Consider the following 25,642-nt stretch of genomic DNA (forward strand, 5'->3'; position numbering starts at 1 on the left):
ATAGTGATTACATTCAAGATACCTTTTAAAAAAAAGTTGCATTAGCTTCATTTTCAAATTAAGATAATAGTACTCTAGGAATCTGTAGCAATGCTTGTTTGGTTTAAGGGACACAGGGTGTAGCACTGTTTTGGGGAAAGAAATGAATCCTCCAAGTATTTCAAACTCAGTAATCATACCCAGGTACCAAACAAATTTATGAATAACTGATGTCAATTCCCAGCAAAGTTCTGCATGTAAGACTAGTACTCACTAAATGCAGAACATCTGCGAAATTTGCTCCAATAATAAACAGGCAGGTCCACACAAAACCAGTATTGCTATATATTGCTATAGTTAACTACAAAGAGTTAGTAAAACAGATTGCAATATATTTCTGTCAAACTATATTCTGTAACCCAATTTTATATTGGGCTTAGTTACAAGCAAAAATAGTCACAGGAAAGGAGAATCCCTCTTAGTATAAGAGAAATCTTAACAGCTTAATCAAAAAATTATTAGTCCAGATTCAATTATAACAGAAAAAAGTGATTATTACTATACATAGTTGCAATAGTAATAAAGACTGTTGTACCTGCACCTCCCAGTTAGTACCTCACTCCTTTTCTTGGTGTTAAGTTTACTCTTCCACCACCCCTTTGGATCTCAAGGCCGATGATGTGTTTGTGTCAGGGAGATGCAGAAAGCCATTGGCATCCCAAGTCTGAGTGTGATTTGACAATTGCTTCCTCCTTACTATATAATTGACTGGGAAACACTTTTACATTTGGTAATTCATCTGTGGCATCCCTATCACCATTAACATCCCCTGTCACTGGGAATGGTAACAGCTGAGTTACAGCTCAGACAGCCAGAAATCCAACCCCTTCTCCTTTCCCTGAAACAAGCATTTACAAAGGACTAGAACTGGACATTCTTTTTAATACAAAAGAATAATCTGCAGGAACTGAGTTTGTCTCATGTTTGTTTGGAATGCTGCTGCTCTAAAATTATTGGTTGCCACTGTACAGTCCCCACTTGCCATAAACTGACATCTACATAACCTTCTCAGTGGTTCTACACGTATCAAAGAATATTGCTACGTAAAATATTTTACAGCAAACTTTTAAGTCTGAAATTAAATTCCAGTTCTGAGTCACCATCTTGACAAGGCAGTCCCTCCCTCTGCACATTAAAACTTTGCTTCATTCTTAAAGCTATTTGGGATTGAAGTCCAAGCAACACTTGCACAGCTTTTGATTATATATTTAAAGTAATGAGGCCAAAATGAGTTTGAGAATAGAAATACACACTGCACATTTTTATCAGTTCAAGGTGACTGTATTGGTAAAGATTCAACAATCAGAACTAGTAATCACTTTTCAGTCAAAAAATAATCTTTAAAATGTCTGTCCCACAAGCACTTTTTCCTCCTGCTTATAAAATACTGATGCAGTATGAGGTCTTCCATCCTAGTCTGACAGTCACTTCCAGAGACTAAGGAAGTGCAATTGTAGGACCAACTCTTTGGACAAGTGGAAGTTGTTCCAAATGATCCTTGGATGACAGCTTCACCTCCCTCCCACAAACAGGCTGGGAGAATTGATGAACCTCAATTTCTAAAGAGACAGTTTTGACTGTAAGGACAATCAAACAGCAATATAAGACCATAGGCATTTACAAATTTAAACAGTAGAGTTCTGAAATGGCTTTCTCCCCCTGACAGACCTGATGACTCCTTCCTAGAAGGCCTGACTGCACACTCTAGAAGGTATTTATGGTCATCTCTGCATTAGGAGCTAGAGAATCTCGAGACAAGCTAGAGAAATTATGGTTTTAAATTCTGAATTAAATGCAAAACATCTCATGAATAGGCTGATCTTCTACAACCACGGCAGAACACTAAATGTGACACAACAGTAAGTCAGCTGCTGGTCCAAATTCAGACCTAGCTACTCCAGCTATTTTAAAAGAGGAACCATCCAGATCTTATCTTTTAGTTAATAAGAAATTTGTGAAGTACTGGAAGTTGGATAGTGGTTTAGGTCTTATATATATTATAAAACCAGGCTCAAAATTTAGATGCCAGATTCTCAGTTCCCAAGTAGGTTTCAAAATTTGCAGATTGAGAAAAATGGTTTAGCACAGCAATACAGCACCATTCTAAAAATATTAAAGTATTGTCTATTTGAAATAGTCTCATCACTAATTAACAGTGGTTATATGAACTCTTACATTTATTACAAAATAGATTTCCACAACTACATACCAGTCTCAAAAAGGCTTTTATTCATCACCTTAAAGTAGCAGATATTATAAAAATAAACCATTACTTAATATTCAGTTACTTTTATCATATAAATTTCTTTTTGGAAATAGAAAACATATGTAGAAAAAGAATAACTTTCTACGGATGTCCCAAAAAGCAGAAAACTCTGCATTTGTTCTACTGCTGCAGTAAAAGAAAGCATCTCCAAAATAAATCTTGGCAGCCTGTTCTTTCTCCCTGTAAACTGCAACGCTCTACATGGACACACATGGAAACTTAGTAAGGCCTGAAGTGAGGAGGATGGCCATCTGGAGGATGGCTGTCTGGAGGAGGTGGTGGCGGAGGTGGCAGAAATGAGTATGGTGCATTATACGTGTTTGGACCTGTCCACATCATATTCATATTTGAAGTTGGAGGGTGGAATTGATGCCCATCGTTGACAGAACCAAAAATTGGAGGAGGAAAGGAATACTGCTGCATCCTTGGATTTTGTTTTCTGTGAGGTTGTGGAAACGCTGGTGATTCCTGGTGTATGCTCTTGTCTGAAGAGTATAGCTGTGGTGGTCTTCCTTTTGATCTGAAAAACACTGGGGGGTCTGGTGGAGGAGGAGGAAGAACGCAGAACCCTCTGCCACGCTGCCCCCTTGAGTAACCTGGAGCAGGCTGCTGCACTGACTGATGAAGTCCTACATTCCCACCTAAGGAATAAACAAATGTAAGAACCCACACATACACAGCTGTAATATTGTTTTGAAAAGATCAAGTTCAGTCCTCACAAATCTTTGAAGCTGAAGTCAAGGATATCTGAAAAGTATTTTTATCAATAAATGATACTAGCAATTAATACATAAAGAACAAAATAATACTGGCAAATCTATTGTTTAGAAACTCATCTTGATTAAAGTAATTGGAAAAAAAAATGGTCCTGAAAGTTGCAAATTCAGTCCTCAAGAGAAATTTCACCTTCTTTTCCTCCAGGCTTTCCATTTGTATAAATCGATCTCAGAAACACGCAAATTTTGAGTATTTTGGAAGCTTTAATTTAAAACAAGATTTAAAAACACATTTTAAAACTGAAGATAAATCAACATTGCATTACACTGAAGGGCTATCTAGCTTTCAGTCCCAAGTTGGTATTACAGCACAAACACGGAACACAAAATTATTCAAGCCCAGATCAATAAAATTAACTTACTCTATCAGAAAAAGGACAGTCTGTACCTCCAGCCAATTAGCTTTCAGCATTCATCTACGACAAATTTTTCCCTGTACAGCTCACTGTAGGCATATATATTTCATGTTCATGACAAATATACTGCCCCTTTATATAAATATCATAGGACTTTTAATGGCATTAGGCCTATAAAATGTAAAGCACTGAAATACTAAAAATGCTCCAAAGAGCTGCTAAGATATTCAAAAACCTGTAGAACTTAAACCCTCAGAAGGATTTTATGGCTGGGAGCAACAAAGTATTGAGGAATATGCCATTCCATAAAATCACTAAAATTTAAAAACCTGGGTGAACCTCATCCTTGGCACTAGACTACATGGCTTTTCAAAGGTGAAAATGTTTCTAAGTCTGAAAAGGTAGTTGGATACCAGAATTCCTACTGATTTTCATGGGGGATTAGGAGTTAAGACTCCTTTGGTATAAGCAGACCTCTTGCAAGCACTGAAGTACTTGAATGAGTATTTTTGTTCTTTCTCCTCCTACCAAATCCTATAACAGTGAGACAATTATAATACACTCAGTTTTATGAAGACGCAATCATGTAAAACTCCATCTATGACCAACTTTGTGCCTCAGTTTGTGACATATCCTTCCTGTTGAATTCTATAACCAAAATAAATAGCACACTATTTCAATCTGTGCCATATTATTTACAAAAAAAACCAGAAAATCACAACCTATCTCCCTTGACAGATTCCTCCTGTTGAGTTCTGAGTTATGGAACATAGCTCAGCTAAGGCAGGTCTGCAGTAAGCTGGCAGAACAAGGATGTGGTGGAAAACATGCTTATGCTAGATTAACAGAAACCAGGGGAAAATAACCATCAGTAATGAAGAGAACACACAGCACAGTTCAGATCCATCTCTTAAGGGGGGGGAAAAAAATCCCTGTCAAAACCATAGGGCAAAAGCCAGTCCAAGAAAGATGACAGCTTTATTTGATATAAGGGAGGACTGTACTGTACAAAAAGTGTTAAAGGACAGCTACTAATCTCCCAGGTCAAGAGAAAAGTGTTTCAGTGGGGCACAGTGCGTATCACCTTTACAAAGGAAGGGCAGCAAACTCACAGGAGGAGTCTGTCCAAGAAATTCATTGGGGGAAGCACCAAGCTGCAGATAGCTAAAGCAATATTATAAGTAAGCAGTAAAGAGGGTAAAGGATGAGAGTGAGTTGTATTTAAAGGGAGTGCTATAAAAAGCATGCAGCCGAAGCAGACCAGTGAGAACAGAAAAAGAGGGATCCAATATCAATTATTCAACCAAAATGGCAATTCAAAACCAAAGTTCTGCCAGTAGAGAGGCATGAGAGAAAATCTGGTTATTGTGAACAGCAAAGCTGCAAGCATACACCTGGGAAGACACATGACAACAGCAGGAGAAAGGAGGGTAAAGAAGGCTATTCCTATTATGAAAACCTATACACAGCTTTATTTATCTAATGACTACATTAGATAAATTTCTTCTTGGAAACAGAAAACATATGTAGAAAAAAAAAATTTTTCTAAGGATGTCCAACACAGCACAAAGGTTATTGGAAACAGAGAAAGGTTCTCAGCAGGCTACACAAGTAGGAGTTACTTAGAAGAGTGTTTACATGTGATGGGTGAAGAAGAGCTTCCTTTTCAGATAGAGGAATAAATTCTCCATCTAAGACCTGTGTCACCTCCCTTGATTGCCAAAGAAGTGGGTTCCCAAAAGTTGCACATGGCCTTCCTCAGTCTTCTCCTGGCACCCAAAGGCTTTAGCTGAACCCCAAATAAGCAAGCTCTAAACTCCAAATGGTGGCATCTGTTTAGTATCCTCACTGTGTGTCAAGCAACACTGTTTTGAGAGCCTTTGACTATCCCCTGACAATTGCTCTGCTGCTATAGTACCTCCCTTCCACAGGGTTTCCATTTCAACAGAATACAACTTAATTTCTCTTCTAAAAAAAATAATGTAGCCACAAATTCACAAATATAATTTTGAAAAATACGGAATTATTAACTGTATTACTACTTGTATAAAAACTCAGCAATTAAGATAGAAATAATGTGCATTTCAAATTCAGTTTACCAGACCAAAAACATTCCTCCTGTAGCATTCACTCACCTGATGGAGTTGCTTCTGATCTGAGTTTCTTCCTTCCTTGACTTTGAGGCTTCTTTTTCTTCTGTTTTGCCTCTCTTTCCTTTTCATCATCACTGAAATCCAAAGCCTGGTTAAAAAAAAAAAAAAAAATCAGCTGGCTTCTCAGCTCAAGAAAAAAGTTAACACCCTAACAATTTCTTGTAAGACAATTAATGCAAGACTCAGTTATTCTTTTTCATTTTCCTGAAAAGAGCAGCATTCAAGTGCTTAACACAAACATTTGATTGCCTAGATGTTAGTAAGAAAAAAAAGGAGCTGGCTGGCTCCTGCCAGGAAAAGCTTTCAAAGGGCAACTGCAGACTAAGTGAATTAAAATCTGAATTTTTAAAGTAAAAATTAACTTGGCAACCAATACATAATTCAGAAGTTAAACTACATTAAAAAGTACCTCTACTCTGAAATTGGCACTAAACTGGAATTTTATGGAGTATATATTAATAACATTTTCTATTGAATTTGCAATAGCAATGTTATCCCAAAGAAATTTTCAGCTTTGAGGAATGTGGTAATTTACAACAGATTCAATGTCACTGCAACATTTTCTTCTTGTTACACAAGGTTTTGCTACCTTTTGAATCCTAAATTGCACTTAGTATGAGGATAAGTTATCAGCAACAGGGAAAAAATCTGTCAGTACTAATTAGTTCCCTGAGAAATGGCTCACTCTCACAACTGAAAAGGAGTAGGATTTGTTCCCACCCTCCGCTTCCCAATGTACTTTCCCGAAAGTAGCGGCTTTGCTGCTCACTTATGTACCTGTTCTATTGTATACCCAGAGCATGGGTCTAAAAAACTGCACCAAACAGTGCTTAAGAAGTCCATTAGAATTTAATTCTGAATACAACCATTTCTTCGACAACATAACTGGATGACATACTTACTCAAAAAAAGCCAAAAGAAATACGGCAACATGCTATATACCATGAAGTAAAATCTTTCACAAACTCCCTTTTTTGTAAGAACTCCAGTTCACCACACTCCAGCAGTGCAGAAGCAATGAACAGCAATAGGTACCTTTTACTGCTACCAAATTTCATGTAGCATCCCATAAAAGTCACCTCACAGAAAAATTGCAGTTATCTGCTCCTGCTAGCCTTGCAGCATACAGACCACACTTTGTCATCCTCTCACCCCAAAGACAAAGCCAGGAGAGACTGTATTAGTGACCCTACAAATAAGCTGGGCTAGCTAAGAGTCTGTCAGAAAATGAATGCTTACCATATATCTTGAAGTAGCAAGTAAGAAAGGCCTAACATGGATTAATTTAACATTCGTACAAAAATAAAGCCTTGCACAATCACAAAAAGAACTGACTCCAACAACTGCACACGGTTTACCATAGGGACTGGCCAGAAATCAGTTGCAAGCTGAGGTCTCTAAAAGGCTCTGGCTATAAGAGACAATTTCAAGCATCAGTAGCATAAAATTTAATCTGCACCCTTGTCAACCGCTATTACCTTCAAAGCAATAGCTACTATCTATCAGCTCATCAACTGTCACAGTTTGAGATAGTGTGATATAAACTCTAACTGCTAGAACTAACCAAAGATTATGCTAATTGAGGATTACAAGATGTTAGATGTGTTTTTTTCCAAAACAGAGCACAGAGACAGATCACTCCAACAGTGCCCACTCTTGCTGAACTGACTGTTCAAGCTTCCTTCTTTCCTATAGTGAAGTAGAGCAAACTTTAATTAAGAAAATGGATTAAAAAAAAACCAATGAATCTGTATCTGCAGAAGATCTGACTGACTGTATCTGGCCAATAAAATTTCATAGGTCCCTACAAACTCAAATAAAACATTTAAAAGTTTATATAATGAACAGCTTTTAAAACATGTCAAAGAAACAGAAGACCTCACCATTAGCCAATAACTCCATTTTGTACCACCACCACTAAAAAACTGCTGAGTGAAAGCAAGTTAAGACTAGCCAAAAGTTTCTATGCTACAGTCTTTCAAAGCTCTATGGATAACATACATACAAATCCAATTCTTACACAACACCTCCAATTGTCAAACTATGATTGCCTGTGAGATGTCTCCACAAGAAAGGAACGCAATTTACAGTCAGAACTCACAGACAAGCATTTTTGAGAGAAGTTAACATGGCACAGCTCCGTTCCCTTTATGGCAAGAAAAAACAGTATTTCAAAATGCATCACCCTCACTACAGGGGAAAAAGCAACATTCCAAGTTGACAGACTGATACATCATTACAGGACCTATCTTTGAGCACTCAAAAGTTCATGTCACATGTGTGACATGTCTTTCCTTCAAGCCAGAACAACCATCCTGGGATTAGGACCGTGAATGCAAAATTCAATACTGTCAGTACTTGGGTATTTGGACAATGCCCTTCACAACGTGCTTCAGCTTCCGGTTAGCCCTGAACTTGTCAGACTAGATGATTGCTGTAGGTTCCTTCCACCTGAAATAGTCTATTCTAATAAGCCTTTACAGACAAACAATTGCACGTGGCAAATTGAAGCCAAAGCTGCAGTGAAACAATGACAGGGACAAACATTGCCTAGCAGAAGAAAAATTGTTAGGCAAGGTAAAAGCACTGCTACCCAAAGTTAAATGGTCATGCTGTCAAATATGTTCTTGAAGGACTAGAGAAACCAAAGATACACATTTTGCCAACTGCAAAATGCAGGCAGACAGACAGGTAGTACTCTCTACACTCACTACAAGACCTCTCCAAGAAGAACGTGATCTTTTCTTTCAATGAAGAGGTACATTCAACTCTTGTCTGCCTAAGAAGATAAGCTTGCTAATTAGTTGCTCTGCACAAAAGTTTTTCTACATAGAACTTGTGTAATCAAAAGCAGCTAACAAAAATTCCTCTATAGTTACTTCAGGTGGTGGTTCTTGGTCATTCTTCCAAGACGCATCTGAACCTTTTTCCCTAAAAGTAAAAAGAAAACAAGACAAATTAGACAATCCAGCTAAAGGAAGGGTAACACTTTCTATAAGGTATCAGGTCACCTGCAACAGGAAATTCCTGTTTTCAAAGAGGTATTTGTTCTTTAATATTGTTCTAAGCAAACAGTAATGTATACGTCAACTAGTGACTTCACTACACTTGAAAGATCTTCCTACTTCGAGTGATGACTGAGCATTTCATACAGCAAATATTAAATTTTGGTCAGTACTCTCTCAAAAAATCTTTTTGAACATAAATTGCTTTGAACCCAAATTGAGGTAGTTCATTGCAACTTTCTTATACTAACTGCTGAATGCAATCACAAGCTTTCTTATTCTTCTGATTTCAGAACATGTATTTGCAGCTAAAAAGCACAATGAACTCATTCACTAGGACACAGGCTTTCAGTATAACTACAGCAAAGTAAATTCAGAACCAAAAGACCCTCAAAGTTTGGCTTACAAACCTGTTAAGTCAGTGTTAGCTAGATAACTAGGTTTAACCTTCTATTCTGTTGAAAACATAAAATTAAATTGCAAGGCAAAAGACATTTTAAGAAGTAGAAACTACACTGTCTTGCCCGACAAACACCAAAATAAATCTGAGCTAGTATAATTTATTTCACCGACTGCCAAAACCTTCGCTAAAAATCAAATTAATTTCTTTGATTAGCAATGAATTTGTGGAATAGATTTAAATTATGTTGCCAGTAGTCTGTTGAATGTTTTTGCCACGCTTCTTGCAAATTTAGGGTGTTTTGGTCTGAAATGTAAAGTTTTTCAGTTTTTTTAGTACAGTTTTTCATGTGGAAAAACTGCATAAAACAGCACAGTACTGAAAATTCGTACTTGCAAAATGGAACCACAGCTCAAAACATCAATGTGCTCAGTGCAAAATGTCTTCAGTCAGTGCCCTAATAATCAAGCATTTTTTAATGTACTCATCAAGTCAGCAACAATCAAGTACCAATAACTACAAAAAAAGTACATAACCATTGGCATCAGCAGCCTGGACTTCAGAGATCCTTAGTCACACATTACCCATGAGAGCACTGGCAAGTCATCTGCAGGTACATCACGCCTCAATCCCTAATAGAAAACTGAAGCTCAACCTCTACATGTCACAAGGAAACCATAAAGAAATCTTTGTGATTATGAGCAAAAGGAAGGCAAGGAAGCCATTTTAAAGTGCAATTAGAAGAAAACATCACAGGGAGGAACAGAACATAAATAGGCACTATATGAGTAATTTCTCAGCTGCAGGAAACTTTTTTTTTGTTATCATGAACTGAACTGTTTCTTCCTTTCATCTTGTTATTTTAGAGCAACACATGCCTGCCAGAAATACTAGAGAACAAAGAATCTTCAAGACCTGTGGTCATTCAGCAACATGTAATTCCAATGACTGCAAACTTTAAACCTTTCAAGGTCACGCAGCTTATCTCACTTCTCCCAAAGCAGCCTTCCTCAGTTCAGCAAACAAAAACTGCTTTTCATGCTCCAAGATACTAAGTATCTTCTGCAAAGAACTATATAGTATTACTTTGATTTCTGAAGTCAGATACTGCAAGATGTGAAACTCTGACAAAAGGAGATTTAGAGGAATCATGAAAATACATTAGATTTTTCAGAACTGTGTTTCACGCAATACAACACAAGTCTATCTTTAGTAACAAATTATTCTGCATTCAAAAAGTTTTACACTACAGTTTCATTTATTTTTCCTATAAAGCGGACTTTTCTATGAAGTCTAACATCTAAAGAATCTTATTCACAGCACTGCAACTTTGTACAATGCAAGCAGATTGCATTTTGGATTTCAGAAAAAGCTTCAAACTCAATACTTCTTTCAGATCTTAATCTTGATTCCTTTCCTTTTCAAAGTACCACCACAGTTTTAAATAGCAGTTCTAAAACTTTAAGCCTGTAATAGTCCAAAATCTGGTCTGCAAACAGTCAAACTAATAAAAACCAGAAAATAAAAATTATTGGTTATCAAATATGCTATCTACTAAGGTCCAACAGCTGTCTAGTGAAACATGGATCAAAGCCTGACTTTTCCACTAATCCATGTCACCTTGTTATGGCATTAAGGTTTCTTCATACAGCATAACAGCACCAGTAAGAAATCCAAAATTCCTCATCTGTTTTTAACTAAACCTGTTTAGTGAAAAGGCAGCTTCAATAAATTGTACCAAATACCTCACATGAGTTTAAGAAACTATACAAAACCCAGAAATAAAATACTGTTTTAGTGTACTGTACCTTAAGTCACACTACTCATCCTAATCAAGGCAAGAAACAATGTCTGAAGCATTGTTTAGCTGTGCTGATAAGCCCTGGACGTCTCAAGTACCTTGCCTAGGTTTTGGGTTTTTATCATATATGACAGTGAAGTACTATCAAATGAAAAATGGTTTCTGAAACTATTTCCAAAGCATGAAGCAAACTAAAACATGAGTCTCCCATCTCAGATGCAGAGTACAGCACAGGGTTATTGATGCAGCAAGCAGATGATTAAAGTCTGTGCAGTTACTGTGCTAAGCAACAAAGTTTAATAGTGCAAATCAAAGACCAGCTGGCATCAAAATGCTGCAGAAAAACAAACAAGCATCAGAGCAAGAAAGTGATCTATTTTGGTCCTCACTAAAGAGAAGAAAATACGCTTGTTGCTTGCACAGAAATGAGAAACGTTAAAAAAAAAAAAAAAAAGACTGCTGCAGGTCTGGCTACATGTTTGACTAAAGAAAAGAAGCATTCAGTATGAATACTGCCACAGCTGTAATGAATGCTGACAATCAACCAAACCTTGAGAACTAATCCTAACAAACAGAGACTAAGTCACTTGTATGACAAAAGGTATTTAACCTAATAGCTGTTTCAGGTAATTATTCATCAATAATTAGAACATTAATATCTAGCTGTCATTTATTAAGTTTTATTTCTTAGTCTGTTTATTTGAGTACACTTGCCTCTAAATGGCATCAAGTCCTTTTTATTCATGCTACTTTCCTCAGACAGACTGGGATACACAAACACTACTGAGAAGTTTCTAAACACCATACTACATTGCCATTCAAATCCCTCCTCTCTTGCAAATCTACAGAGAGTAATTTTCACCTAGAACTGTTATCCTTCAACTGTATAAAAGATTTATTGATAATTACATTTCAATTCTGGCCTTATTATATGAAATAAAAATAGTTAATACAAACTTGTTCAGAATGCACACAAGTTTATGATCAGTTCTGTATCTAAAGAACAAACAACAAAATCGGGAAAATTCAGCTTGCAAAACTGTCTTTTTTTATACTCATGTATATGTGTGTCAGAGGGTGTGGAGAAGTACGAATGAACTTTTCTCATCGTGATATTTTAGGTAGCAGCAGCATAAAAACAAAGCTTACACTTCATAGAGTAAGAAGCTAAACTTAAGTAATTATAGCTCTTTAAAAGCTTGTGTTTTACAGCTACTCTGTATTATTCTCAAAGGCAAGACAGTACAGTCTTGTTACAACACAGCTGAGAGTCTTATTACAACACAGCTGAGAATATCTAAAAGAATCGCAAAGTTTAGTGTCAAGCTTAGTACTACAGTTTCTCACTCAACAAAGTTTCATTTAATTCAAGAATAAACTTGAGTATTTCTAGCTATATAAAAAAAAACATTACAACCACATTAGAAAAGAAATCAGACTTACTGTTTTAGTTTCTCTGCAAATATATACTGGGTGAAGTCCTCCACTGATGGAGCGAAATACATCTTATCTTGCACATTAATACCTTTTGATTTGATATGCTCAGAGTTGTTAAATCTTATCACATAAAAAGGATGCAAAACAGGACCAAATATCTCAAATATCTGAAAAATAACCCCAAATTAAGATGTTTATAGAAACAAGTAGATAGCTAATTTCGTTGTAGACAATGATAGTTAAGAAGTCCGATATATTTTCAAAACACAGCATCAAATAAAAGTTCTTTTCACACTTCAGTTTTATTACCAAATTTTGTTTGTGTATGTGTGTATGTCCCCAACTACTGTTTGTTATAATGTGGAAAAGTAAGTTCTCACATCCTTAGCAACCCTTCCTTTTGTCAAATCTCTATTCTTCTGTGTCTGTCATGCTTTCTAATCTCTTAGCACTTGGAACAATCTCCTGATCATTTTTTCTTGAAGTTCAATTTTACAAGATCCCTTCACATCAGTTACTGCTTGTTCACCAGTTCCATAGAGAACAGAGAATTTTGCCATGTTTTACAGAACATCTGTAATTCAGGAAGAGTTTGTTCCACTCACATCTTCAATAGCTATTTCAAGTAGTAACCATTGTACATGATAGCTTTCCTTCTACAGAAAACAGAAAATTTAATGCAACAGCCCTCTCAGTAAACGTTATTCACTGGCCTTAAATCACAACAGCACAGCATAGAAGTAAACACTCTCCATTTTTCATGAAGCTTCACTCTAACCTTGGCCCCTATCAGGCAATAAATGTTATTCCAAGATATCATACATCTGAAAGGAATCTCTTCCTTTCCACAAACACTCTCACCAAATACTGGAAACTCATCAGATATTGTAATTCTAAAAGGAAGCAATTAATTCCAGTTTAGGAATTCTTCAGATTTAAAACAATAGACGAATGTAGCGACAGCCAAAAGCACAAAGGAAAACTAGATATCAAGGAAACATTATCTTTCATTTAGTTGACTTCAACTCTACTTCCTGCAGTGCTAAAGAATACTTCCAATTTTATATTAGAATTACTAGTTTTTATTTTACACACACCTTTCCTGCTGCTTGCCGATCTTCTTTAAAAATTATGCTTTCCTCATTTACTGGAGGCAGGCCTTTCAGTGATTCAATTATTACTGAAATGGAAAGAAAAAAAAAAAAAATCAGGATTTCATGTTTCAACAGCATGTAGCTAACTGCAGTAAAACTCCACAAACCACACCACTACTTGCCTACTTAAGTTCGTAGAGCTGCAACCAAATATTCTTGCACACAGACAGAAGTACTTAAAATCAGACATCCTTTCCAGAGATACATGAGCGGTAATACTTACATTCCTTATAGAATTATTGTTCTCTGGGGTATAGAAAGAGAGTCCTAAGAATCAGACCAGAACACAAAAGCTGTCTGGCAGTTCAGTCACAGTAGCACCTGCTGGTTGTTTACATATGCACATACGCGATCTGGTATACATTCGGCAATTTAATGCCATGTAAGTCTCATACTACATTTGGGCCTAATGATGATTAAACTTCTATACCAGTAAAACAACACAATGCTCAGTTAAGCATTCTCTATGCTTGTCCATCAGCAAATGAAGTCACTCAAGCACTTAGTGTAACTCAGACTCCAACAAAAGCTCAAGATCATCACTGCTAACTTACATAACAGGATTTTCAGCAATCAACATGTCACCAAGCTAAAAATTACTACTACTGCTATCTGCAAAAAACCTTAACATGCCAAACAAGTATGTGACAATTCTACAGGCTTAATAGTTTACTGAATTTCAACAGAATTTGTGAAATCAATTTATTTTGTGCCTACTTTTAAGATAAAATATACATTGAAAGTACCAATGTGTTCGTTAAACCTCATGAGAAACATATCATAGGGGAAGAAAAAAAAACAAACCACCAAACCAGACTAAAAGCCCCAAACACCCAAACAAAAAAACCCTACAAAAAACAACATACCAAAACCTCTCAGACAATGTTCTCGACTTGATTTACCACACATAGCCCCCAGCCTTGAGCAGGCTAAGGAAAATACATTCTGAAAATGCATGACATGCCAGTCCCATGAAACTCAGGAGAAACATTATCACCAACAGCCTCTTTGAATTACAGCTTCTCCTACCCCAACCCAGCCTAAATTATCAGCTTCTACTCTTGCAGGGCCCAAAATACAGCCCCAGGGAAGGTTTGTCATACACACCAAAGCTGTTTACTTTCCAGACCACAACCCACACAGTGAATTTTAAGTACCTTGAAGCAAAACACAGCAGAAATTTTGGTAAATTCTAATATACTGAGCAGAAGTTCACAAAAAGTAGTCATCTTGCTTATAGCTACTGCAGAGCAAGCACAAACCTGCACTGTTCTAGCCTCAAATTTACCTTACAGGATGAAATTCCCGACTCACAAGTATCACTCACTGCAGATTGACAAACTTGGAAGCTTGCTACAGAGAACAGCAGAGATTCTGAGAGACATCAAAGGGACAGAAAAAGTTCAGAATACTGATTGTTGTGCCAGAATAGTATTTGTGGTTTCCAAATGGGACTTCAACTCCTCTCAGACTAGATACAAACCTGGTATATAGACATATCAATTTAGCTCAAAAATAAAAAAAAACCCCAATTATCTGGAATACCTAATACGACTACAAGTCAACTGAAACTGAGGCCTATTTGCAGAAGAACTAAAGAGAAATGAAAATATGGAGAAAGAAAAGTCATAAAGCAAAGTACTAAAAAGCAAAATAATCACAGATGTTCTGGGGGTTTATGCCATTCATACAGTTTTATTTCATTATGATTATTACCTTGTTTTCTAACTTTCAGCAACAAATCCAATTCAACACTTCATACATTTACATTACATAAAGGAGAATGCAGCCTGAAGAATTCCCTTACCAGTAAATTGGTATATTAAAAGATTATACTCACCAGTGAGGATTAGAATTAAGGATGGTTTTCAAAACTGAAGTCTTTGAAACAGCTTTGTTTATACCTTCACATTTTAGACCAAAAATTAGAATAATTGCAACTATGACTCATCTTTCTTTTAGAACTTGTTTTCAAACTATCATTTCAGCTGAAGACAGCCCATTATCTTGAAGTCCCTATTATCACCAATAAGCAAGAAAGAGGAAAGTCGAACAAAAGAACCAGATTATTACCTTCCACACCCTCTAACCAGCTTCCTGATAATGAATGAAACTCAATCTCACTCCAATAAAATAACGAAGAGGAATTGCCTGTATTACGTGAAGTCTTTTATGATAAAAATTAATAGCAAAACTTACTGCTTTCTTGTGTACTACATTCAGTATAAACACTTTAACTTCAAAATTGAACTTAATTTCTAATTTTCACAAGCAAATTGCTTCAAAAGCAGTTCAAGCAGAATGGAACACTTGAAATAGCTTACATATAAACATACTGTGGATGTTTTAGTAATATCAGCTTCAGCATATACCAAATACTGAGGTCCCATGCAGATCTGAAAACATCTCTAAATCTCTAGGCCTGCAGTTAAGCTTACATCTATTCTATATCTCAATCCCATTAAGTTTACTCTCCACCTATAAATCATGTTAGTCATACCATCCTCTGACTGCTGACATGGGCAGCTTTCACTTGCTCAAGGTGCCAGAAGTGGGATAAAGAAAGATAAAAATAAATAAAATAAATAAAAGAACTTGCACTGCAGAAGAAACAATTCTTTTTCCTGTCCTCATATATTAACAAGCAAGCACTTGGGACTGCACTGTACTGCATCTGTGCTTTCAGATATATAGCTCCTATATATTTAGGGATTATTCAAAAATAGCATCTACAATTGGAAGATTTTCTTACAATACAGTAATTGTTGCCAGTATCAATATAAAAATCATAGTACACTGTGGAAAAAGGCTTTTTAATTAAACAAAATCACATAGGAACACATGCATAGTAGTCGTAGTATCATGTAAGCCAATAAAAGGTAATTCAATACAAATGTCATTTCTTAGTTCGAATTCCCATTCAGCAATCTCCTTCCCTCAGAAATCCAATGATGTAGGGGTGACACTTTGAAGGAACAACTAAGAACAACGTTAATGCAGAGAGATATATAGCAATTATATTAATTAAAAAGAAAGCAAACATATCTTGCCTACCTAGCTGCTCGATGATGCTGGAAACTGTCCCAAAGAGCTTCAGTTCAACATTATCTGGCAGAATTATTTTTAAGTCTTCAACAGGAGGTAGCTCCTGAAAACATCAAGTCAATGTTCAGAATATAATATCACACTAAGACATTTATCACTTTGTCACTGCAGAAATCTGACAATTTGGAAAAATCTCCTAGCATTTGCAGACTTTATTATGGAAAAATCTAATTTCATTTGCCTCTTTCAGAATAATCCTAAATGAACTCATCTTGGAGGACCACCACTTTCAAGGACACCTTTCCTAGAGAAACACTACTCTATATATTTCCATCACAACTAAAGTAGAAGCCAATTTTATTTAACTGGAGAAAGCCTACAATTGACAGGCATTTAATCCAACTTTTTAGACTAATTAAGCTCAATGTACAACACAATAATTAATCAGAAATCAAAAAATAAGACCACTTGCAACAACATACGATGAATGCTACAAGAAAAATGTACACAGCAGGAGATAATATAGCATAAAATATACCAGATGTGTATCACCTGATCTGACAAAATGGGGTTTGTCCATTTATATAATGGCTTGGATCATTATAGAAGATGTAAAGATCACAACAAGCTATACAAAGAAAATTATATTTAGCTAGAAGTTGCATTGGGTACAAGAGGAAAATTAGAGACTAGAATCCAAAAAGCCAAAGCTCAGATACAAAAATGAGTACTATAAAATATTTAAATTAAACCTTTTCCTCAAATGTAAGGATCAAAATCTACTATCAAAGACTGATTAACACTAAGTTCATCATCTACCTCCAGTTTACTCATAAACTAAGATATCTATGTATGTACTCTGCTGCTGTGAATTCAATATGGATTACATTAAATACAGGGCAACTAGAGTTAATGTTATCCTCTAATTCAACACCTTGTGAAGTCAGAGGTAGAGTTCACATCTTAGCACTGAACTGCACTTTTAAAGGCCACTACTAGAAATAAAATCCCAGTCAAACAGAAGAATCTTATCTTGTTTCAGGAACACTTCACTTGATAATCTTCACTCTAACAGAAGTTCTTGGAAAAGGCTTACACAGCAACACAAAGATCAAAAAAGGCCAAGACTCTCCCAGGTGTTACAATACTTCATTAAACTCGAGACATGAATTCAGATAGAAACACCACACTGCTCTACAGGACAGTGATTTTTTGCAACATTAAATCAAGTTCACTGCTAAAACTTAAATGAGTCACTTTTGTGACAGCAATTCAAAGGCCAAAGACCAGCAGGAAGGTATAATTCTGATCCTGTATCTCAAAATGGTACCTTCAGCCATATTATATACAGTATCTTCCAATTTTTTTGCTTCAAAACAAGAGGTTTCTAAAATAGTTTTTTAACCCTCCCTAAAAACACACATGAAACATGTTATTCTAAGTTATTAACTGTGGTGGTTTTGGCTGCAGTAAAGTCTATTTTCTTCACAGTGGCTGTTATGGGGCTGTGTTTTGGATTTGTGATGGGAACACTGCTGACAATATACAGATGTTTTTGTTACTCCTGAGCAGCTTTAACCCAGAGACAAGGCCTTTTCTGCCTCTCACACCACCCCATCAGTGAGGAGGCTGGGGGTGCAAAAGGAGGTAGGAGAGGACACAGCCAGGACAGCTGACCTGCACTGACCAAAGGAACATTCCATACCATGTAACATCAAGTTCAGCATACAAAGCTAGGTGAAAAAGGAGAACAAGGAGACATTTGGAGTGATGGTGTTTGTATGTCCAAGTAACTGCTACACATGATGGAGCCCAGCTTTCCTGGGGATAGCTGAACACCTGCCTGTCCATGGAAAGTGCTAAATTAATTTCTGGGTTTCCTCTGCTTGGGTGTGCGGCTTTTGCTTTACCTACTAAACTGTGTCTAGCTCAGCCTTTGAGCTTCTCTTTTACTATTCTGATTCCATCCCCCATCTTGACACAGAAGGAGTGACTTACAATATAAACTTTTAGTTGGGATAGCACGAAAGGGTTTAAAAAATACCACCCCATACTTACATCAATAGGCAACTCATCCTTTGTTCGAATACAGTAAGATCTGTTATCTTTCTCATTTGGGTGATCATCTTCATCAGATACTGCTGAAGATAGAGAGGAGGGTGTAGTTGAGGAACTATCTGAATCTGTCTCACTGAATAAAAAAAAAAGAGAGTTAGAATACTGTCTTTTCACAGTTACTGTACCAGTAAAATCCCTACACTAGTAAAATCCTAACACTTGTAACGCTGAGTGAAATTCAAGAAAATACTTATTCCAAGCAATGCATCTTGCACAATGAAGGGAAAAAAATTCTAAGTTTTGCAAATGAAAGAGATTAGCTTTATAATTGATGTCCTGTCAAAATCCCCTAGTACATATTTGCACGGAGTAATTTAGTATTTCCCACTGTCACATACGTAAGAGACGTTTATTGTCTTAGACTTTTAATATTTCAAGTAAAGAGTGGAGTAAGAAACCAGTAACGTGTCAACACGTTTCTTTCAGCAAAGGTCCAAGTTCTTCAATGGCTGGTGGAAGAAACAAATATGGAGCTACTAATCCTGGTAACTAAAAAAAACACAATACAAACCTCACAGAAAAAATACACTGACAAGCAAACTTTTGAAAAATAGCCTTTCTTACTAAAAAAAAAAAAAAAAAAAAAAGACCCCACTCCTTTCTAGATTCTTGTAATACCACACAGTCTCCTCAAGTAAAGGGATGCCTTTCTATTGCTGCTTTCTTCATTCCAACAGATGTTCGTAACAATGACAAGAAGTAAGAACACGTCTCCAAAGAAACCTTTTGAAAAAGTCAAATATGGACTTCTTGGAACAACATCAATGCAGCAGGAAGACAAAAAAAAAAAAAATTCAGACTAAAAGACCGATCAGTGGAGGGAGTTAAAAAAAAAACAAAACAAAACAAATATTTAGATATATGCAGACAGATAAGTAAGTTGAAGTTATCAAAATTTCATCATTAGCGTTCATCACCACAACAGATTTTGGAAGTAAAAAACATTACATCTAGGTGAAGCCCCTGTAAGTCAGAAATTTCACTCTCCATGACTTCAGGATGTTCAAGCAAAACTTTGAACCAACGAAAGTATTTCTAATGTCAAGCTTTCATCAGTTAACTGTGAATGAAGCTTGGTATCTTTAAGAAGAGATTCTCAGACTTTATTTCAGCCTTCTCTAGTCAAAGGATGCACCTGTCCATCTTGCTGCACCGGCCCAATAAGAACACAGAACATAAGGAAGAGCCAAAGGGCGCAGACTCCTCACTGCAACAGAGCCCACATTTAACCAGTTACCTTTCACCAACCACACTGAACATCAAAGCACAGACACAGCAAATAGATGATGGAACTTCTTATTAAAAAAAAAAAAAAAAAAAAAAGAACGAAACAGGTTGAGAATAAGCTATTCCACTGAGATGCCAACATGAGAGCACGTGGCACGGTGTGCAAACTTCCCCTTGAGTCCTGCAGCCAGGTTTCCCAGCAGAAACACGGCGGGTGTCCTGGCCCAGGAGCCGCAGGTGCCCTGTGAGCACCACAGCAAGCCGGACACTCGGACACGGGCCGGGGGCCCCACACCCCCTCCAGGCCGCAACCACCAAACTTACGTTTTCACTAAATCCAGCACCCTCAACAGCACTGTTCCGGAGGCTTAATCTAACAGTCAGCCTCCTAGCGAAAGGCAACTGAGAATTTCACCTCTGATGGGAAGGAGAGAGCTCCCGAGGCTGAAACGCCGCGGCGGGGGCAGGCGGCGGGCAGGCACACAGGGCTCCGGGCGCTCCGCCACAGCACCAGCGGCCCGCGCCGCCGCCCCACGCCTCGGCGAGCAAGGGGAGGCCGGGGGGCAGCCCCGGGGCGCAACCCACCTGTCCGACTCCGACGACGGCACGGCCGCAGCGGGCGCTCCGGGCCAAGCGGGCGGCGGCGAGCGGCGCTCCCCCGCCACTGGGGGCAGCGGGGGCAGCGGAGGTAGCGGAGCCTCCTGGGCTCCCACTGCGGCCTCCGCAGGGCCCGGCTCCTTCTCCGAGTCGGCTGCCCGCTGCTCGTCCGGCTCCTTCTCCGAGTCGGCCGGCGCCTCCTCCAAGTCGGCTACCCGCTGCTCGTCCGGCTCCTTCTCCAAGTCGGCCACCCGCTGCTCGTCCTGAGCCTTCTCCGAGCCGGCCTGCGCCTTCTCCGAGCCGGCCGCCCGCTGCTCGTCCTGCGCCCTCTCCGAGCCGGCCTGCGCCCTCTCCGAGCCGGCCGCCCGCTGCTCGTCCGGCGCCACGGCCAGGTTCTCCAGCTGCTCCACCACGTCCTGCTGCGCCTCCATTCCCGCGCCACGCGGCCCCGCGGCCCCGCCCCCGGCACGCGCCACTTCCGGCCGCCGCGAGCCGCCCGCGCGCGCGCCGAGCGGCTGTGTCCGGGAGTGGGGCGGGGTGTGTCACCGGCATCTGTCACCGCGACTTGTCACCGGCATCTGTCACCCTGGGTGAGCGCGTGTCCCAGCGCTCGCTGAGCTTCGGGGCCGCTTCAAACCCAGCGCCCCGAGTGTGGTGCTTGTGGGGCCTGCTGGACAGACAGAGCTAGAGGCCATGGCTGCTCGTGCTGCGGGGGATTAGTTTTGGTGTTTTATAAAATGTGCTGACAACACGCGGAACCGTGTAATTAAGACTGAAAAATAAACAAAAATTAAAGAAAAGCTGTATAATTTCAAATTTCTATACGAACAGTAATTTGTGGTATTCTGACGTAGTGGCCCCATAATAATAGTGACTGTATGGGTTCGCCGTCAATAGTCGTGGTTGTGGAGCTTGAGGGGTTTTGGGTGTCTGTGTCGCACGAGTTGGTGGGTAGAGGGAAGGACTCTGCATCCCGGCATCTGGCACTCGTGGTGTCCCTGACCCATAGGAGAGAGCACACTCAAGCTCCTCCTGACCAGCCTCTGTGTCACTGGTGTCACACAAAGCTCTTTGTCACGAGGGTAACATAGCAGAAAAAGCAGCTTGTTTTCTCTTGAACACAGTTTTTCCATGGGAAATCCCCAAAGATGTGAAAAATAACATGCAGAATAAGGTCAGTGCTAAGGTGAGCGCACACACAAGCCCCTTTAACTTCCAAAGTGCTGTCTGACAGCTGTATTTCACTGTCTGCCCCTGAGCACATCACACTGTCCTGTGGGTTCCAAAGGGTCTTCATTACCAGGCAACAGGGTGAACAGCAGAGTACAATATAGGCTTGAGGAGGATAAATAGATAAAAATAGATAAATACATGAAAAAGTTACATGTGATAATGATGGAAGTGCCAGAGAGGACTGGGACTTGAGTATCTGATGAGAGCAGAGAATGGTAGTTTTCTGTGTAATAGCCTTCCCCTCTAGCTCTGAGAGAACTGTGTGCCCCACAGCTCTAAGGACACTCAAACCATTTCATTCTTGGCCAAAATGTCCAGGCCATGTTGAACACACCATCACAAGAGTGCTTTGCTGGTACCCCACATGGGCTGAAGGGAGCATGTGAAGGCAGAAGATTTCATTCTCTGGTAGTTCCACTCTTGGTTATGACACAGCAAATGCAACTAGCAGAATTTTATTTAGTAGGAAAATTATACATATCCAAATTTGTATATAATTTACTTCATCAGTACCTTTTTTCATTTGTGTACCATTATGTATAGGTCAAGCAGAACAGGTACAGAGACATTGGGTATTTTTTGCACTGTCATGAGTGATGAGCCTGTATAGGCTGTATGTGTAAACAGCACCAGTAAACACTCACTGCAGTTACTCAGAACACCTCAGGTAGGAATCATCTCCACCTTCAGTGACAGCACTGGGATCCTGAAATGAGTGTACACGGGAAGCGTGTTCTGAATATTACTGACCTGTGCTGCAAGCTCTTTAACAAAAAAGAGCTCTTTGGAAAATCATGCAATTAAATGTCAACAACAATTAGTTGGCAATTGAATGGAGATTAAATATTGAGCAGTCATAAAAATGGTTTATATTGCATCTCACTAGCAGATAAATTTTAATCCATGAGGAAGTGATAGAAATGAAATATATATCCAATTAAAGCATGAATAGAGGCAGAATCCTGCTAAAATCCAATTCTGCAGAAACAAACTCTGCAAAACCAGGTTTCATTTTAAAAGTAAGCAAGGACAGTTTATTATTAGTCTGAGGGTTTTTTAAAATTTATTCATTTGTTTTTTCAGATGTACCTGAAATGGACTATAATACAAGATCTGTGAGTTCGTGTGATAAAGTTGATCAGTGTGACTGGAAGAGAATAATTTCTCCAAGGCAGACGAAGCCCTTGTATTAGCCAAATCCTTTCCTAACAAAAGGTAAAATAATTGGTGCCATAATGTGGGATGAAATTAGTTGAATGAAAATTTTATTGGCAAAACACACATGTCTTATAAATGTAAAAAGATATTCAGATCCCTACCTTGCATTTATGTAAGTAAAATTCTTCAACTCTCTTATGAACCACGTCTTTCCTGCTTTTTAAAGGATTTTAGTAAGTGTTTTATATCTTTACTCTGGCACATAGATTGTGTTATGACAGTTTCCTCTGTGTTTGTGCAGAACTGGCAGCATCTTTCAAACAAAAAAGATACTTTATTTCATTTGAATCCTGCAGCTTAGCCCTTAACTTGTAAGATAACATTGCTCTTAAAATGAGGATTTAAAAGGCTTGATGCACAGTAAACATCATCATCCACTCAGCCAGGGCATTTGTAAATAATCTGCAACGTAACAGCATGAGCACAGAGATGTTCTAGGAAAAGAAACATTTCAGAGAGGAGCACTTGAATCACAGTAGTTCCAACGCATGTTTTCAAGGTCTGAGCAGTTAAGAAATGTCACTGCTGGGATTGGAATCTGACGTCATCTGTCAAGGCTGGAATAAAAGGTATTGTAAGCCCTGTTTTCTGCCTCCCAGTATTTGATGAAGCTCTCTGGAGGTGTTGTTTCCTACATTTATTACATCCTTGCTGCCACGACAGGTGTGCATAATTGTTCCCATCATACTTTTAAAGCTGAAGTGATGGCACTCAAACTATTATTACAATGGTTTATTGAATTTCTTTGGATGCAATAAAGGAATCTGTTGAAAAACATAGTTTCATCATGATATCTCTCCTGGATTTGAATGTGGAAAATAGCTTGGAGATTTCAGTGTGCTGCTTATTATGCCTGGGGAGGAAAAGGCACGAATAAGAAAGGAAGTAATGTCTGTTAATATATTTTGAATATGAAAACAAATACTATTCACAGTGATGCTTATCATTTATATATTTTATGCTTCTATATACTAATGATTATAGACAGTGATATCACTATATATCACTGAACTGTAGGCAGTATAAGCAGTTGGTAAGCCAGTTGACACAGCATTGCCAGCTGGTCGAGGGAGAGGATTGTCCCACTCTGCTCTGCACTGGTGTGGCCTCACGAGTGCTGTGGGCAGTTTTGGGCACCACAATATAGCAAGGAGGTAAAGCAATTGGAGAATGTCCAAAGGAGAGCAACAAAGATGGTGAAGGGTCTGGAGGAGAAGCCATATGAGGAGTGGCTGAAGTCACTTGGTCTGTTCAGCCTGGAAGAGGCTGAGCCTCATCATAGTCTACAGCTTTCTCACAACCAGAAGGCAGAGGACAGGCACTGATCTCTCTGGTGCCCAGTGACAGAACCCAAGGGAATGTCATGAAGCTGTATCAGAGGAGGTTTAGGTTGGATATCAGGAAAAGGTTCCTCACCCAGAGGGTGGTTGGGCACTGGAACAGGATCCCCAGGGAAATGGTCACAGCACCAAGCCTGACAGAGTTCAAGAAACATTTAGAGAAAGGTCTCGGGCACGTGTGTGACTCCTGGGGCTGCCCAGTGCAGGGCCAGGAGCTGGACTCGATGGTCCTTGTGGGTTCCTTCCCACTGAGGTTGTTCGGTGAATCTATGAGATTCTAGAGTGGCGCCAAGGAGGAAGAGGAGTTGTACCACCACAATAGTGAAACCATGAACTTAAATTTGCAACAGTTTTGAAGCTAATGTTCCTACCTAAGAGACTTTTTTTCACTCTTAGGCTGAACAATTGGAACCTAAGGTATTCATGGTCAGGAGCAGTGACAGGGAAAGGAAATCGGATCAACAGAATTTTCTGTATCACTGTTGCTAGTCATATTTCATTCCATCCAGATGAATCAATATTGTAGCTTTCATAGCTATCTAGTACAGAAATGAGATTAAAATAGCTACAGTACAGAATGTTTTACTCATTTCAAAGCTTAAAATTATTGTATAGAGTTAAATTGCACAAACGTCTTAGTTCTGTATTCATATAAACAGTTGGGCAATTTATAACTAGATGAAAAGAAAAAGTATTACTTCTAAGGGATCCCCCAAAACCATTCTTAAATATGGAGAAAATGTACAGTTTTATTTACCATATTCTTATTTTACTTTATTTTTCCAAAAATATCCAGTAATCTTCAGATGATTGAGATGCCCACAGCCAATTTCATCAGTATCATTCCAAATCCCTTCACAGATCAATGGACAGATTCACCTCCAACTATTCTAGGAGTTTGTACAGTCCATTTATCAGTTCTTTTATTGCAGTTTATTACATTCTTTTTCTAGTTGATTTCAGTCCAATATTTTTAATTTTGCCAATATACCCATAATTTGATTAGTTACAAAACCAACTGGATCCAAGCTGCATCTATAATTGTGATTTATTCTGAAATATGTAAACAGCTCAGAAATTTCAACTGTCTGCATAGCTGAAGTCAGTGTATTGCAGTTTGTAGGGAGTCACGTTAGGAGAGAGTAACTCAAGTAAAATTGAGTGTGGCTTCCCTGTAATGGCCTCCATTTAAGAAATAGAACTAGTCTTAGTGAACTGCTTTTTTGTCTGATTATCATGGCTCAAGCATATCTTCTACAACCTTGAGTGAAGTTTTTGTAGCTGTCAGAGGACTTTACTAACTATCCAGAGCCTGGAAGACCTATTTTTCTGTCCTGACACATGTTCTCAACCAATCTATCTCGTTTTGTCTGCACAGCCTAGCCTCCTTTCCAAGCTTGCAATAATGTTTTGGGTAGACAGGCACTCATTAAAGTGTCAATATATGACAGGCATTAAGCATGAAATCAGTGAACAA

At 38.5% G+C, this 25,642-nt stretch overlaps 1 protein-coding gene across 2 annotated transcripts; it reads right to left on the bottom strand.

Annotated features, from left to right (window-relative positions):
- Window positions 1-1,219: 1,219 nt before the first annotated feature.
- Window positions 1,220-20,860, bottom strand: NAF1 (nuclear assembly factor 1 ribonucleoprotein). 2 transcript variants are annotated; one of them, XM_085058616.1, is made up of 9 exons: window positions 20,644-20,859; window positions 20,363-20,514; window positions 18,491-18,623; window positions 16,442-16,535; window positions 13,331-13,413; window positions 12,240-12,400; window positions 8,470-8,521; window positions 5,573-5,678; window positions 1,220-2,946 (listed from the first exon to the last, which is right to left on the bottom strand). In XM_085058616.1, exons 1-9 carry the CDS (start codon window positions 20,803-20,805, stop codon window positions 2,525-2,527), a joined length of 1,365 nt encoding a protein of 454 aa, XP_084914742.1. In that variant the 5' UTR covers window positions 20,806-20,859; the 3' UTR covers window positions 1,220-2,524. The 2 variants fall into 2 exon arrangements, with proteins under 2 accessions (XP_084914742.1, XP_084914741.1); XM_085058615.1 differs by having other exon boundaries at window positions 20,363-20,860.
- Window positions 20,861-25,642: the final 4,782 nt, after the last annotated feature.

Source organism: Lichenostomus cassidix, chromosome 4 (genome assembly GCF_008360975.1).
Source record: "Lichenostomus cassidix isolate B80296 chromosome 4, HeHo_3.0, whole genome shotgun sequence".
Taxonomy (NCBI): Eukaryota; Metazoa; Chordata; class Aves; order Passeriformes; family Meliphagidae; genus Lichenostomus; species Lichenostomus cassidix.